Source organism: Myxocyprinus asiaticus, chromosome 4 (genome assembly GCF_019703515.2).
Source record: "Myxocyprinus asiaticus isolate MX2 ecotype Aquarium Trade chromosome 4, UBuf_Myxa_2, whole genome shotgun sequence".
NCBI lineage: Eukaryota > Metazoa > Chordata > Actinopteri > Cypriniformes > Catostomidae > Myxocyprinus > Myxocyprinus asiaticus.
In genome coordinates, this window is record NC_059347.1 from 43456745 (window position 1) to 43472438 (window position 15694).

Below are 15694 nucleotides of genomic sequence, written 5' to 3' on the forward strand. Positions count from 1 at the left end.
GTAAAAGAGAGAAACTTAACTGTAGTGCCTCTTTTGTTATTTCTATTTTTGTTGCTAGCTCTTTTTACAGTATGTTAAGAGATATAACCCTCTCTTACTCTTTTTTTTTTTTTTTTTTTTTTTTTTTTTTTCTCCCCCATTTCTCTCTATCCATCTCTCACTCCACCTGTTAGGGACACTTTGGAACTTATCATCCTATGAGCCTCTGAAGATGGTGATAATTAACCACGGACTTCAAACGATGACTAACGAGGTCATCATCCCTCATTCTGGCTGGGAACACGAGCCCAATGAGGACTCAAAGCCACGCGATGCAGAATGGACCACCGTCTTCAAGAACACATCAGGATGTCTAAGGTATGGTGATCTTACTTTGGGAGGTGATTAATTGCTTGGACTTATCTTCTGATGGCTGAAGTATCTTCCCTATCTTTGTCAACTTAAATAGAACTAGAGCAATATCATTGAACCATGTTTTAAAAGTCTTATTGGGTTTCAGCAAAAAGCTTTTACCCATGTAGTCTATCCTAATTTGATTATTAAAAAGTTTCAAATGAACAAAATAAGGAATCCATTTGAGTATATTAGGATTGTGTCTGGCTCTCTTGTAATGACTAACAAACCAGGTGGTGGCCTAACTCATTGTCAAGTGGTTCTGTTTTGTGACACGGCCATATACCAGTCACTAGATACTGTTTGATTTATGTTCATTGTTGACTAGAGGAGCCATCTAATTGTTTAGCTTTGAAAATATGGTTCTTACTACCTATGGGAACAGCAGTCAAAACTGAACTAAATGACTGTTGCCTCTATATGGAAAACAGTGGTGGAAATAATGGATATGTTGACCTTATTTGTCTTCTGACAAAATCTATGAAAAAATATAAAAACGTTATGTGTTTGTTCCATCTCCATATTATAACAAAAGGCTAAAATTGATGGTCTCTGCCTATTCTATATATAGCTATATTTGCTATTATGTTACGAGCCTCCCTGCAGACACTGATCCGTTCCTCTGGGGGTCATTTTAGCAGCTTAGCTTTTGATGAAGATATCCAGTCACTAAAGGGTTTTATATCTCCATGGTTACCCTGCCTGCATCCTACCACAATAACTCGAGACAGTTTTTCTTCCTTGCACTCACTCCTGTCTCTAAAGGCAAGAGAAAATTGCCATCTAAGAGAAGCCCAGGTTTATTTTGCTCTCTTCCTGAAGAGGAAACTGTGTTTTCTTGTTTGTTGCTTTTTAGTGTAGTCACTGCTTGTCTCAGCAATCTGGTGCAAATCTCATTTGCATATGAAAATAATGAGCAAAAATTTGCTACATGTTTGGCAGAACTTTTTTGTTCTTTCATGTTTGCCAGATTTTTTTGGAATGGTTCACACCTCTCCAAATGCACCAGTGGTTCCCCAATGTCTCAACAGAATACACCCTAAATCAGTGCTTCTTAAAGTGTGTGGAGGAGGTAGTATAAAAGAGGCGTGAAACACTGCCCTTGGGCTCATATCTTCTTCAATTTCACTCTTTCAGATTTGCCACTGTGACAGTACATGGAAGTTTTGTGCATTTTTTCCTTCTCCTCCTCCTCCGTTATATATAGTTTCAGGTGCGCTCATTCCGCTTATGTAAACAAGGATGTTGTCGCCGCATGCACACCAAATTCTAACACAAGTTCAATGCTATCTTATGGCTTTGGAAGACTGAAATAGAGCGCATGAGTGTTATGGATGACTTTATGGTGCTTTTGGAGCTTGACAGTCAGTGACTATCAGTCACAGTCAAAATCCTTTCATTTCCCTACTTTGTATACTATATATAGAGGTGCATCTCAATAAATTAGAATGTCGTGGAAAAGTTCATTTATTTCAGTAATTCAACTCAAATTGTGAAACTCGTGTATTAAATAAATTCAATGCACACAGACTGAAGTAGTTTAAGTCTTTGGTTCTTTTAATTGTGATGATTTTGGCTCATATTTAACAAAAACCCACCAATTCACTATCTCAAAAAATTAGAATGCATCATAAGACCAATAAAAAAAACATTTTTAGTGAATTGTTGGCCTTCTGGAAAGTATGTTAATTTACTGTATATGTACTCAATACTTGATAGGGGCTCCTATTGCTTTAATTACTGCCTCAATTCGGCGTGGCATGGAGGTGATCAGTTTGTGGCAATGCTGAGGTGGTATGGAAGCCCAGGTTTCTTTGACAGTGGCCTTCAGCTCATCTGCATTTTTTGGTCTCTTGTTTCTCATTTTCCTCTTGACAATACCCCATAGATTCTCTATGGGGTTCAGGTCTGGTGAGTTTGCTGGCCAGTCAAGCACACCAACACCATGGTCATTTAACCAACTTTTGGTGCTTTTGGCAGTGTGGGCAGGTGCCAAATCCTGCTGGAAAATGAAATCAGCATCTTTAAAAAGCTGGTCAGCAGAAGGAAGCCTGAAGTGCTCCAAAATGTCTTGGTAAACGGGTGCAGTGACTTTGGTTTTCAAAAAACACAATGGACCAACACCAGCAGATGACATTGCACCCCAAATCATCACAGACTGTGGAAACTTAACACTGGACTTCAAGCAACTTGGGCTATGAGCTTCTCCACCCTTCCTCCAGACTCTAGGACCTTGGTTTCCAAATGAAATACAAAACTTGCTCTCATCTGAAAAGAGGACTTTGGACCACTGGGCAACAGTCCAGTTCTTCTCCTTAGCCCAGGTAAGACACCTCTGACGTTGTCTGTGGTTCAGGAGTGGCTTAACAAGAGGAATATGACAACTGTAGCCAAATTCCTTGACATGTCTGTGTGTGGTGGCTCTTGATGCCTTGACCCCAGCCTCAGTCCATTCCTTGTGAAGTTCACCCAAATTCTTGAATCGATTTTGCTGGACAATCATAAGGCTGCGGTTCTCTTAGTTGGTTGTGCATCTTTTTCTTCCACACTTTTTCCTTCCACTCAACTTTCTGTTAACATGCTTGGATACAGCATTCTGTGAACAGCCAGCTTCTTTGGCAATGAATGTTTGTGGCTTACCCTCCTTGTGAAGTGTGTCAGTGATTGTCTTCTGGACAACTGTCAGATCAGCAGTCTTCCCCATGATTGTGTAGCCTAGTGAACCAAACTGAGAGACCATTTTGAAGGCTCAGGAAACCTTTGCAGGTGTTTTGAGTTGATTAGCTGATTGGCATGTCACCATATTCTAATTTTATGAGATAGTGAATTGGTGGGTTTTTGTTAAATGTGAGCCAAAATCATCACAATTAAAAGAACCAAAGACTTAAACTACTTCAGTCTGTGTGCATTGAATTTATTTAATACACGAGTTTCACAATTTGAGTTGAATTACTGAAATAAATGAACTTTTCCACGACATTCTAATTTATGGAGATGCACCTGTATATTGGGAGGGGAAGCAAAATATTTTCTAGTTTGAAAGGGGGACGCGACCAAAAGAAATGTGAGAACCACTGCCCAATCCATTACTTTATTTGAAGGTAGGGAAGTGTGATCACATTATGGAGGTAGATTGGAACCCTCTTGGTATTTTAAGGTTGTCTGTTTAACTACAACTGACCATGTAATTATATAGTCAGAGGGAAACAGCATTGGTTGTGTTGGCTGTGGGGACAGACATCAAGATAATAGCTACTTTATGTCTGCCTAGTCTGTCATGGCTATATAAACCTTAGCTCACAAGTCTGATCGTCTAAATTAGCTAAGTTAGCTTGCTAACTAAGTGACAAAGCAGGTCTGTTTAATGACCTTGAGAATATGCTCTCATTTAATCGTTAATCTCATGATTGTATGAGGAGGCACTGGTACTTTCAACTTCACATTTCCCAACCCTGCTTTTAGAGGTTCCCAACACTTTTACATTTTGGATGTCTACCTGGAATTTCAGAAATGGTGTGTGGTATTTTACCACTGAGTGAATGTTCTACCTGTCTCCTTCTTTCTTTTATTCCTCTCTCTCTCTCTCTCTCTCTATCTATGTATCTATCTATCTCTCTATCTCTCTCTCTCTCTCTCTCTCATCTATCTATCTATCTATCTATATATCTCTCTATCTATCTCTCTCTCTCTTGCTTGCTCTCTATCAATCTCTCTCACACTCTCTCTCTCTCTCTCTCTCTCTCTCTCTCTCTCTCTGTCTGTCTGTCTGTCTGTCTGTCTGTCTATCTATCTATCTATCTTTCTATCTATCTCTCTTCTTTCTAGCCAGTTTTTAATTCAAATTGTGTACTGTGTTGTGTGGGAGCTAAGCACTGAAGCTCCAGAGAGACAGGGCTGTGTTTTCTCTCTCTGTTTTTCAAAAGCAGCCAGGCCTCTTATCTCCTGCTGCTTGTGTGTTGGTGCTGCAACCTGCTTGGCCAAGTCCAACTTTTGCTTGTTTGCCTCTACCTCCCTGTCTTTATTCACTCATCTTTGTCTCTGTATCTCTAATCCATCTCTTTTCTAGAATAACATATCTAAGCATCTCACACACGATCAACCGCTGCGTGTCGCCGAGCATCTCACCGCCTGTCTGGAACACTGCAAACCCAGACAGGCAGAGTGAAACAAACTGTAAAGCGTCCTAGTGCTTTTAACTAAATATGAGTACTCTTGGAACACCGCTTTTCTGATCAGATTCGAGAACCGGAACTAGCTGTTATATAAAGCAGAGCAGCCTTTTTATTTAATCTCGTTCTCTTTCATTTCGAGGGAAACATCCTGGAGCGTGTCCTGAAGGTGGAATTACCTGGAATAATTTATTTTCTCTTACTGTATTTGTCTCTGTATCTTTCTCTTTCTTACTCTTTCTCAACCTGCTTATATCTCTTTAGCTTTTTCTCCATTGCCAAGGCTCTTCTTGGCGTTTGCACCATGACAGGTTAATCAATACTATCAGGTTAGCCAATTCCTCATCGAGTATAACCTCCTGAGACCCAAGCATGACTGCTCTGTTCTTTTTCCATTTCCCTTTTTGGTTTGTAGCTAGTTGGTTATTCATGTTTTTGAGACGTTAAAAACATTAGAGCTGATTTTCTGTGAAGCTGCTTTGGAACAATGTGTATTGGGAAAAGCACAAATAAAAAACTTTACAAATAAAAATTATTTGACTTGATTTGACTTTTATGTTAAAATGTTGTTGTGTTTTGTTTTTTTTTATGCTGTGGCAACAGAATCTTAATGTTCTCACTTTGCACAGTCAAACAAACAAGTGATAGACTGTGCTGAAGCATTTTACCAATCAGAAATTAGCATAATTAATTCTAATTCAAAGTAATGCCCAGTATCGTCCAATCACTGCCAACCATGTTAATATAAAATTATACATTATAAATTCTGAATCTAAGTACTGATTAACATTGTCCCTTGTCTGCTAACCATGTTATGGTGCGAACATCATCTGCAGCCTGGAACTGAACTTTTAGTCTGATTTTAGGAGCAAATGCACTTAGCTGCATAGGAAAGCTATAGGATGCTCCCTTGCTCCCTATTAAGTGAATGATTTAACCTCCAGTGTGCTATCTGTCTGGTCTCAGTTGAAAAAAAATAAAAATAAAATAAAAATAAAAAACAGTTTGAAATGCACCTTATTTTCATACTAACTCCGTATACAGCCTCTGAAAGCAACATTTTCCAGCTTTTGGATGAACCCATTGATTCTCAGTGTGATAATGCACAGTAAATATAGAATTCCAAAGGGGAAAATAGTCCTGTAGTCCTCCTCTGTGGTCATTATGTTTAACATCTTGCTGTTTCATGATAATTCGATGACATTTTCAAAATGGCATATCGGATGAAACTAGAGACTCTAGTCTTTTGATTCAAACAGGTTTCAATGTTCAACATGTTGTTGTGTCACATGACTCGGCGCATCAAATGTTTAACCCTTTAATGACAGCCCAGAGTGTCCTGAACTGAGATCAGCTGGTTTAAATGAAATTAAATTATGCAGAGCATATAGCAAAGACAAAACATAATGTACGTGCATGAGCAGGCGGGGTCGCATGAGGATAAAGAGTGTTTCAATAAGAGGTGGTAGGACAGCCAGTCCTGGTGTGTGTGTTGGTAGTCTATGGGGCAGTGGAAATGGGAATGTGTTTCCACATGATGGCACCTCGCAGTGGGGCACCAGCACACATCTTCTCTGACATGCGGTTGTGTACAACGCCGCTCCGTCCTCATCCTGTCTTTCAAGCCTCAGCTCAGGCTGTATCCATGGAAACTGTATGCAGTGACATCTGTTGCCTAGTAAGCTGCTTGGAGGCAGAGTCTTGTTTGCAGTGTTTCTGCACATTTTATTAATTTTATTGTGACAAATATGAAAGTTTGCTATTCCTGTTGATAGTAGTGGGTGTAGCACTTTGTCTGACCTTGAGAAGTTTGAAAGTATTTTCTTCAGGAAGCTGCATGTCAACGTTTAACATTGAAACAGAGAGATCATACAAAGTGATCTGCATGGCAGTAAATTACATCAGCTACTTCTGTAAATTACAAGCAATAAAATTGACTCAATAGGGCAGCATTTACACAATATGGCATTATTTACATTACAGAGATATGCTGTAATGATACACATACCTAAGACCTGTGAGATGGTGAATGTATTGTATGCATAAGCATTATTATTATAAAGTATTAACAAAAGCAGAGCCATTATTTTAACATTAAAGCATCCACATTACTTCACAAGATTCTGCAAGGATTTCTCGGTTACAATGTCTTTATTGCATGCATCAGCCAGTGAATCATGGATTCCTACACAAAGTACTGTACATACCTATTATTATGGAGGGAAGGAAATTGCTAAGGCTATATAAAAAAAAAATGTTTTACATGCTGAAACCTCCGTCTCATTTAAGAATGACTTAAAATAAATTAGAGGCCGGTTATTGTGCATTGTGCGGACTGTCATTCAGACATTAAGAATGAAAAAGGCAGGTCACTGTAAAAACAAAGTCCATCTCTTATATCTCTGGACCGTAGCCACAACAGATGTACAGCTGGAAAATGTTGTATTCCATATGATTGTTCTACTGCAAATGGATTTAAAATTCCTTTGCTCCTCTCACGCGTCATCATTAGAGTTGAATATGATCTCATGTTACATTAAATGAGATCAAAGTCTATTTGACAATGAAAATGTTTGTCGACAATTTTTACCTGTTAACGTTGTCAGTAACGTCGACTAATCGTTTCAGCCCTACTCCAGAGTACATTTTTTTTATTTTTATTTATTTATTTATTTATTTATTTATTTTATTATTGGTAGGATTTCAACTTTGCAATGTAGTTATGAAGAACTACAGCTGAACAGCCGGCACTAAAGAAATCTTGGGGTGTAGAATGAAGAACCCAGATGGCTCATAGTGTCTGCTCAGGTGTGGACACATCTGACATTCTTTTCCTTTTTCTTATATTACACTTACCTCATAATTTTCTATTGTAATATGTCCTTCATCTGTTTTGTATAAAAAAAAGAAAAAAAAAGAAAAAGAGAAGGTTGATTTTGTCCTTCATTACTGATCTGAGACCAGTTTGTATTTTGCCTAATAATAAATTAGGATGATAAGGGCAGGTCTGAGATCATTAATGATGGGTAACTGAAAGTGCCTTGGCTGAACAACGCTTGAATGTGGGTTTAATTGGATTGGATACCATTAAACTTTTTTTTTTTTTCCAATCAGTTCCCTGCTCTCAGATGATTGCCTTTGTGTATTTAAAAGGGCATAAACTTGGCAGAATTGCACTGTTCCTGTGCAGTTCTGTGTGTCAGGGCATTTGTGAGGTCCAGAGGTGCAAGTTACACTTCAGGTCAGCTAATTTGAGTAGTAATAACCTCAAGTTTTTTTAATATATATTTATAGTATAACTGAAGTCAGCCTGCCCTTTGCTCTGATGTTCGATGTGTCTGGGTCCACTTGATTTTGTCAGGCTTGGCTCTTAATCATATCAGTCAGCCATTGTATAAACTAATTGAAATCTTTCATTCTAATATTTGAATTGTTAAAAATTATTCAATCAATAACAAAAACTGATCAAACTGATTACACAGTGATAAATGATTCAAATTAATATAATAATTGCAGATCAATATTTGCAAGGAAAAATGGTGTGGCTATGCATATATCCAAAGACATTGCATTATTGTGCCAGAGAATGAAAGCGATGACTTTACATAGCTTGCTTCTATTCATATGTCTACAAAAGGAATGACTTGTAATTTATATAGTGAGCACTGAAGAAAGCATTGAACTGAAACATTTGCTCGCTGGTCTGGGGGAGCATGATTAATTGTGTTAGTCTTTTATCACATAATGTTTGTTTTTTGGTTCATTGCACTAAATAAAAATATTAAATCGACAGCCCTAATAGAAAATATTTTTGTGTTATAGCTTGTTATGTATAGTTAGTAAAAACTGCTTTTGCTTACTCATGCTTTTGCCATAGGAATGTGAGTTCAGATGGTGCAGAGGCACGTAGACGGTTGCGAGAGTGTGAGGGGCTGGTAGATGCCTTGCTGCATGCACTGCAGTCTGCTGTTGGAAAGAAGGACATGAACAACAAGGTGAGTGTCTTCAGAAGAAAGAAGGCAGCTGGGGCATATATCAGTCTCTGTTTAATCATTATACATTCTTGTGTCCTGTCTTGACATTTGGTAGGTCTTATTTGGTACAGTATCTGATGGATGGAAATAATCCAATATTTGCCTTTAAAGGGAGCACTGAGATTAATATGTAAAGGCTCTTATAGCCTGTTCTAGTGAATTGAGTACTTAAACAATACAGACATCAAAATCATAAACTACGCTATCAGCAACTGCAATTAGTGAATTCTCCCTCAGCCTTTGAAGGATGCACAACAAATGATCAGGTGTTGCATCACCCTAAAGGGGTTTATTTTTTATACTGATTGGCTGGCTGGACATTATCCTGCTTAAATTTAACACTGAGTTCGCCCCGAACTTAGTGTTAAATGTTTTGTCTTTTTAACTCTTATTTTTATTTTCTTGTTCTTACTTTTATGTCCATTATCTTTTACTTTCTATATAATTTCCATGTAAAGCACTTTGAATTACTACTGTGAATGCAGTGTGCTATATAAATAAACTTGCCTTGCATTTTACATGGTTACTTTCTTTATAAATAAATAAATAAATAAATGGACAGGAAATATTGATTTTAGTTGTAATTATTTTATTATGTGGTAAAGTTAAACGGAGACTGCGTAGTGATGCGAAAAAACATTCATTATATTTGACAGCAGAATTCTGTATTTGGCCAATCTGGTAAATACTAATTACTGTACATAGTCTTTATTGGACAAATGCCAGTGCATAGTCCTCTTTTTCCAAGAATGGCTGTACTAAATAAAAGGTCTCTCTCTCTCTCTTTCTTTTAGTCTGTGGAGAATTGTGTTTGCATCATGAGGAACCTGTCCTACCACGTGCACAAGGAGGTTCCAGGGGCTGAGAAGTTCCAGGAGACTTCGGCTCTTCAGGGCCCCGGCTCTGCCAGCACTCAGAGAAAGAAGAAAGATGATGCAGGTTGCTTTGGGGGAAAGAAGGCCAAAGGTCAGAATCGAATCCTTCATCTGAGTCATCATCTCATGAATGTTAATCAACAGCCTGATGTTTCTGTCAAATGAAAACAAGTTCAAAGAGTCCATTGCTATCCTATCATTTAAACAACATCATAAATTAAAATGGGGGCAAATAATAGGGAGCTAAATTATGCTTGAGGCTCTATTGTTTTGCCTGCGTTCCTATGTGGCTTATGACCCACAACTGTAGTGTGTGTCTGGGGTATCAATGTTGAATCAATATTCATCTTTAAATGGATGTGGGTGTATGTTCAGCATCTGTGGTGGTGCATTGTATCGCTCTGTAGTGAGTTGAATCAGTTTGTTTAAACTCAGTGCCATGTGCTATGTGTAAGAAATCTAGTACAGGTTTTTATTTCCAGGTTCCAACTGGTCTTATTGCTTATATTAATTACTTGCATTAATTGTCCAGGTTTTTTACCTCTTTCTCATACTAACTGAAGAGAGACTTCTTGAATATTTTAATGATTTAAATAAGCAAACTGATTCTTGAACAGACCTTTAGAAGTCATAAAAATATCTGAAGTGGCAAAATTAAATGTGAGTGTGTAAACAGAAGAGATGACAACATTGATGGCATAGTGTGCCTCATGGACCCTTCTTAATGAGGTTTGTTTATCTGTCAGTGGCCCTGGAGATATAAGCCCTTTCCGTTAACTTTGAAGTTACGAGTGATCTATATTTATATATTTTTTAAAAATGGCCCTAAAAAAACATTATTAGTTTCCGGAAAGCTATTAGGACAACCTAATTTTCCCAGAAATTTTTTACCAGAGTTAAAGGCATAATTTAGTCTTGCTCACGAAACTCTTTTTGACAGTTTCACTTTCAACAGCAAAATAATTATTTAGTGTATGCTGCTATGCTGGTTTACTGCAAATTAAAGTTGTGCTGTATATTTAGAATTTTGATGGACCCTTTTCACAGACTGTGAGGACGCATTTCCACCTTATTTAGCAGCGTAAAATAAAAAGTTAGCACATATGCAATGAGGTTTCTAATACGGCTGCTGAGAAAGTGACCGTAAATGTGCAGTCTTCTCTCTTCTGACTGTCATAATTCGTCACTCTCTATTTTTTCTTCATTTGGAAATATATTGGAACATAATAGTGCCGTTCTTTTTTTTATTTTTATGTTGGAGCAAATGGGGCAAATTCACTCCCATTCACCTCTATGGAAGTTTACCCTGCAGATCTTACTTCCTCATTCCAAAACCAAAAAGTGTGAAAAGGGGTTCATTAAGCTGCTTTATTTCTTGGTGTTCCACATGTTTATAAGTTTTTACTATGACTTTATACTGGACATACCAAGACTATTACAGCATAAGCAGAGGCTACCCTTTTTAAATAGATCTGAGAGCAGTTTTATAGTTTTCACGAGATTTTATGAATAGTGGGCGTTCCAGTTCTGCAGAAATCTTTCTGTGGAATTATCCAGGCACAGATTATCTGTGGTCCTGCTGATAGCATTTAAGGGGCTCTTAAAGGGATAGTTCATCCCCCCCAAAATTATAATTCTCTCATCATTTACTCACCCTCTGCCTCTGTGCATACGTCAAGCGCAAGGAAGTGTGAATGAGCTTCTCTCATAAACGCACCAAGAAGACTGCTGATGTCAAGATTTAGAGTTAAAATGGAGTTATATTTTGCTCTGTTTCTCACCCAAACTCGATTGCATCACTTCAGAAGACATGGATTAAACCACTCGAGTCCTTTATGCTGCCTTCGTGTGCTTTTTGGAGCTTGAAATTTTGGATCCCATTGACTTGAATTGTATGGGAAAATATACATCATATCTCCTTCAAAATAATTTTGTTTGTGTTCTGCAGAAAATGGAAAGTCATATAAATTTGAGACAGCATAAGGGTGAGTGAATAACCACGAGAAAGCTGCTTAAGGCCTGAAATTGGTAGGCATTTACATGATCTGTGTTAGCGGCTTTCTCTTCACTCCTGTATACATGCGGATCATTCAGAAAGCAGCTTTATCCACAGCAACAGTGTTTCCCCGCAACGCTTGTGTAAATAACAAACGTGATCCAAGGAAGACTTCACTATTTTATTTTCTGTTGCTTCTTCATTTGCTGTTTTTGTTTCCTTCACTTTCTATTGCAAGCTGCAGTGGAATTGCACTGCAATAGTGGGGTTTCCCTCTTACGTAAAACTCCAGGATTCCCCCAGTGTACGAGCGCATATACGGAAAGGTGAGGGACTGTAGATTTTTTTACATTAGTGTGTATAATTTGGAAAAGTTTATACTGGATGCGATTTTCCCACTGAACTCCGAGAAATGCTGAATTCTGGGGGGCCTGGGTAGCTCAGTGGTAAAGACGCTGGCTACCACCCCTGGAGTTTGCTTTTCGAATCCCAGGATAGGATAGGTGTGTTAGTTCGAATCCCAGGGCATGCTGAGTGACTCCAGCCAGGTCTCCTAAGCATCCAAATTGGCCCGGTTGCTAGGGAGGGTAGAGTCACACGGGGTAACCTCCTCGTGGTCGCTATAATGTGGTTCGTTCTCGGTGGGGCGCGTGGTGAGTTGAAGCCTCCACACATGCTATGTCTCCATGGCAACACGCTCAACAAGCCACGTGATAAGATGCGCGGGTTGACGATCTCAGGCGCGGAGGCAACTGGGATTCGTCCTCCGCCACCCGGACTGAGGCGAATCACTACGCGACCACGAGGACTTAAAAGCACATCGGGAATTGGGCATTCCAAATTGGGTGAAAAAGGGGAAAAATCTACAGCCCCATGCATTGGGGAATAAACACATCTTATGCGTTTACATGACCACATGTGCCGTGTTCTCCGGGAGAAACCTAGGTGTGTTAAACCGCTTTATCTTAATCCCTTAAATCGCATATAGAAAACAGCGTTCTTGTTTACATGACATATCAGAAAGCTGTTTTCTGCATAAACCCTGAAATAAACCGTTTTCTTAAGTGCATGTAAACGTGGTCAATATTGAGAGAATTATCGTTTTGGGGTGAACTATTCCTTTAAGGAATAGAGGGTTAACCAGACTTTGCTGCCAAATCGAGATGCCTCTTTCTGAATGTTTACTGAAAGCTGTGCACACATAAACATTCCTTCCTGGTGTCTTAACCTGAGGAAACCAGTGTGACTGACTCTCCCCTCAACTTTGTATTTCCTATGAACTTATTGTATACACTCTCTCCTTTCCTTTGTACATTTAAAGTAGTTCACAAAGAAGTTATGTCCTCTTTTATACACACTCTCTCTGAATCTCCTCCCTTTTCCCCTGCCTGCTTTTTTTCCTTATTGGTCTTGCTGCTGCTGCGTTGGCTTACTGTAGAGGAATGGTTTAATCAAGGTGAGTCTCTCGTCCTGTCTGACTCTCTGTCCCTCAACATACTCTCATATTACACCTCCCTCTATATTCATGAGACTCAACTCTTCATCACCGTCCCTCTTCCACTCTTTCACCTTCCATCCTTAAATTTCTGGCCAGCATTTCATCTTAAAGGAAATGTCAAACCTGTGCCAATTTAGTCTGTTCAAAGCCACTTTCAGCTGGCATAGACTGTCTGTGTGTCTGTGCCGTTATCTGTTAATGAGTCCTGGCTTTCACCTGTCTTCCTGTCTATTGCTTTAATGTTTATGTTCTTGGTGTGTTTGATTGTGGAGTGGTATTCATTACTTAGCTCTCTTATAGACAGCTGTCCTCCATGACGTTTTCTGCATGATTAATGGAGGTACTTACTTCTAATAGGTCAATTGCGGCATTGAGTCAAATATTTTTCTATAATTTTGTATAATTGACCGTTGTCCATGGCAACATACCGGTGCTACTTTCATGTCTCGTATCAATCAGCGGTCTCTCTGTTTTCATCTTGCAACTCAAAATGGTGAGCTGGGTGAGAAAGAACTTAAACTAGAGGAAGACATATTACATTGTAGCTAAATATGTTAACTAAATGCTACTTAGAAAAAGTAACTTGGATTACTGATTTAATAAAAAATAAAAAAAAGTAAATTAAAATTGGAATATTGTTCCACTGTTCATTTTGTTTCTAGGCTGATTGATATTTACATTGTAATGGACTATTTTTCTTAGCAGAAACCTTAAGCCAGTTTATAAGGTAATAAAGTAATTTAAACTCAAATGAATATTTTATGTCCATGTATTTATTTGGTAAGTTGTCGTGTTATAAGCAGGATCATGTACTGTCAGCCTGTAATTATCGCCCTGATCACCTGTCAGGGTTTAATTTGTGAAGATGACCGACTGATCATACATTATCCCCTACATATTCATGTTAGATTTAGTAGCTAGATTTATGTGTGGCTTATGTGTCTTTGACTTTGTGTGTCTGCATCTTAAGTGAACTTGACATTTTCATACCTGTACAGTTCTGTCTCACATAGAGTGACACTTACAACTGCTTTTTCTTTCATTCTCCCTCACACTCTCTCACTCTGTTTTCCCCTTCTTCACTTAGGGAGGAAAAACGGAGAGCATGACAAAAACTATGACACGCTGGATCTACCCAAGCGCACAGAACCCACTAAAGGTATGTATGTCTTCCTTTTGACACCACAGAATTATTACATCTTTAAGTTGTCACTCTTTTGAAAAAGCGACAGGAAAAGGCCTGACTCTCTGGTCTCTTTCCCTGAAAGAGAGAAATCTTATCAAGAAAAGCGGGTGAATTGCTTTGAGGATGTGAATGCCAGCAAAATTATAATCTAAAATTAGCCTTCTTTGCCCCGACACCATGAACAGTGAAGGATTATGCTGCATAGAACTGTGGGATGTGAAAAGACTATGAGAATGCACTTTTCAGTAAGATGTATTTTAAAGCGATGGTCTATATTTGTACTAAGTGCTTCGAGTGCGCATCAGCATGCAGAGATCTATTGGGAAGTCCCTGGTATCACATAAGTTATGTAATTTTTATTTGTTTCAAAGCAATTAAAAAAAAAATTAACTGTAATATCTATAAAGTCTTAGAATGACCATTACAGGTGCATCTCAATAAATTAGAATGTCGTGGAAAAGTTCATTTATTTCAGTAATTCAACTCAAATTGTGAAACTCGTGTATTAAATAAATTCAATGCACACAGACTGAAGTAGTTTAAGTCTTTGGTTCTTTTAATTGTGATGATTTTCGCTCACATTTAACAAAAACCCACCAATTCACTATCTCAAAAGATTAGAATACATCATAAGACCAATAAAAAAAACATTTTTAGTGAATTGTTGGCCTTCTGGAAAGTATGTTCATTTACTGTATATGTACTCAATACTTGGTAGGGGCTCCTTTTGCTTTAATTACTGCCTCAATTCGGCGTGGCATGGAGGTGATCAGTTTGTGGCACTGCTGAGGTGGTATGGAAGCCCAGGTTTCTTTGACAGTGGCTTTCAGCTCATCTGCATTTTTTGGTCTCTTGTTTCTCATTTTCCTCTTGACAATACCCCATAGATTCTCTATGGGGTTCAGGTCTGGTGAGTTTGCTGGCCAGTCAAGCACACCAACACCATGGTCATTTAACCAACTTTTGGTGCTTTTGGCAGTGTGGGCAGGTGCCAAATCCTGCTGGAAAATGAAATCAGCATCTTTAAAAAGCTGGTCAGCAGAAGGAAGCCTGAAGTGCTCCAAAATTTCTTGGTAAACGGGTGCAGTGACTTTGGTTTTCAAAAAACACAATGGACCAACACCAGCAGATGACATTGCACCCCAAATCATCACAGACTGTGGAAACTTAACACTGGACTTCAAGCAACTTGGGCTATGAGCTTCTCCACCCTTCCTCCAGACTCTAGGACCTTGGTTTCCAAATGAAATACAAAACTTGCTCTCATCTGAAAAGAGGACTTTGGAACACTGGGCAACAGTCTAGTTCTTCTTCTCCTTAGCCCAGGTAAGACGCCTCTGACGTTGTCTGTGGTTCAGGAGTGGCTTAACAAGAGGAATACGACAACTGTAGCCAAATTTCTTGACATGTCTGTGTGTGGTGGCTCTTGATGCCTTGACCCCAGCCTCAGTCCATTCCTTGTGAAGTTCACCCAAATTCTTGAATCGATTTTGCTTGACAATCCTCATAAGGCTGCGGTTCTCTCGGTTGGTTGTGCATCTTT

General features: G+C 38.7%; 1 protein-coding gene across 12 annotated transcripts in view; it reads left to right on the forward strand.

Moving 5' to 3' along the window:
- Positions 1-15694, forward strand: part of LOC127432514 (splicing regulator ARVCF-like) — a 253983-nt gene that overhangs the window by 187536 nt on the left and 50753 nt on the right. For 10 of the 12 annotated variants that reach the window (XM_051683768.1, XM_051683742.1, XM_051683750.1 and 7 more), the window contains 5 exons: positions 174-357; positions 8440-8557; positions 9391-9562; positions 12906-12923; positions 14053-14124. In XM_051683768.1, the coding sequence (XP_051539728.1) occupies positions 174-357; positions 8440-8557; positions 9391-9562; positions 12906-12923; positions 14053-14124 (564 nt within the window). The remainder of the gene's footprint in view (positions 1-173; positions 358-8439; positions 8558-9390; positions 9563-12905; positions 12924-14052; positions 14125-15694) is intronic. The other 2 variants (XM_051683719.1, XM_051683733.1) reach the window with 1 other exon arrangement.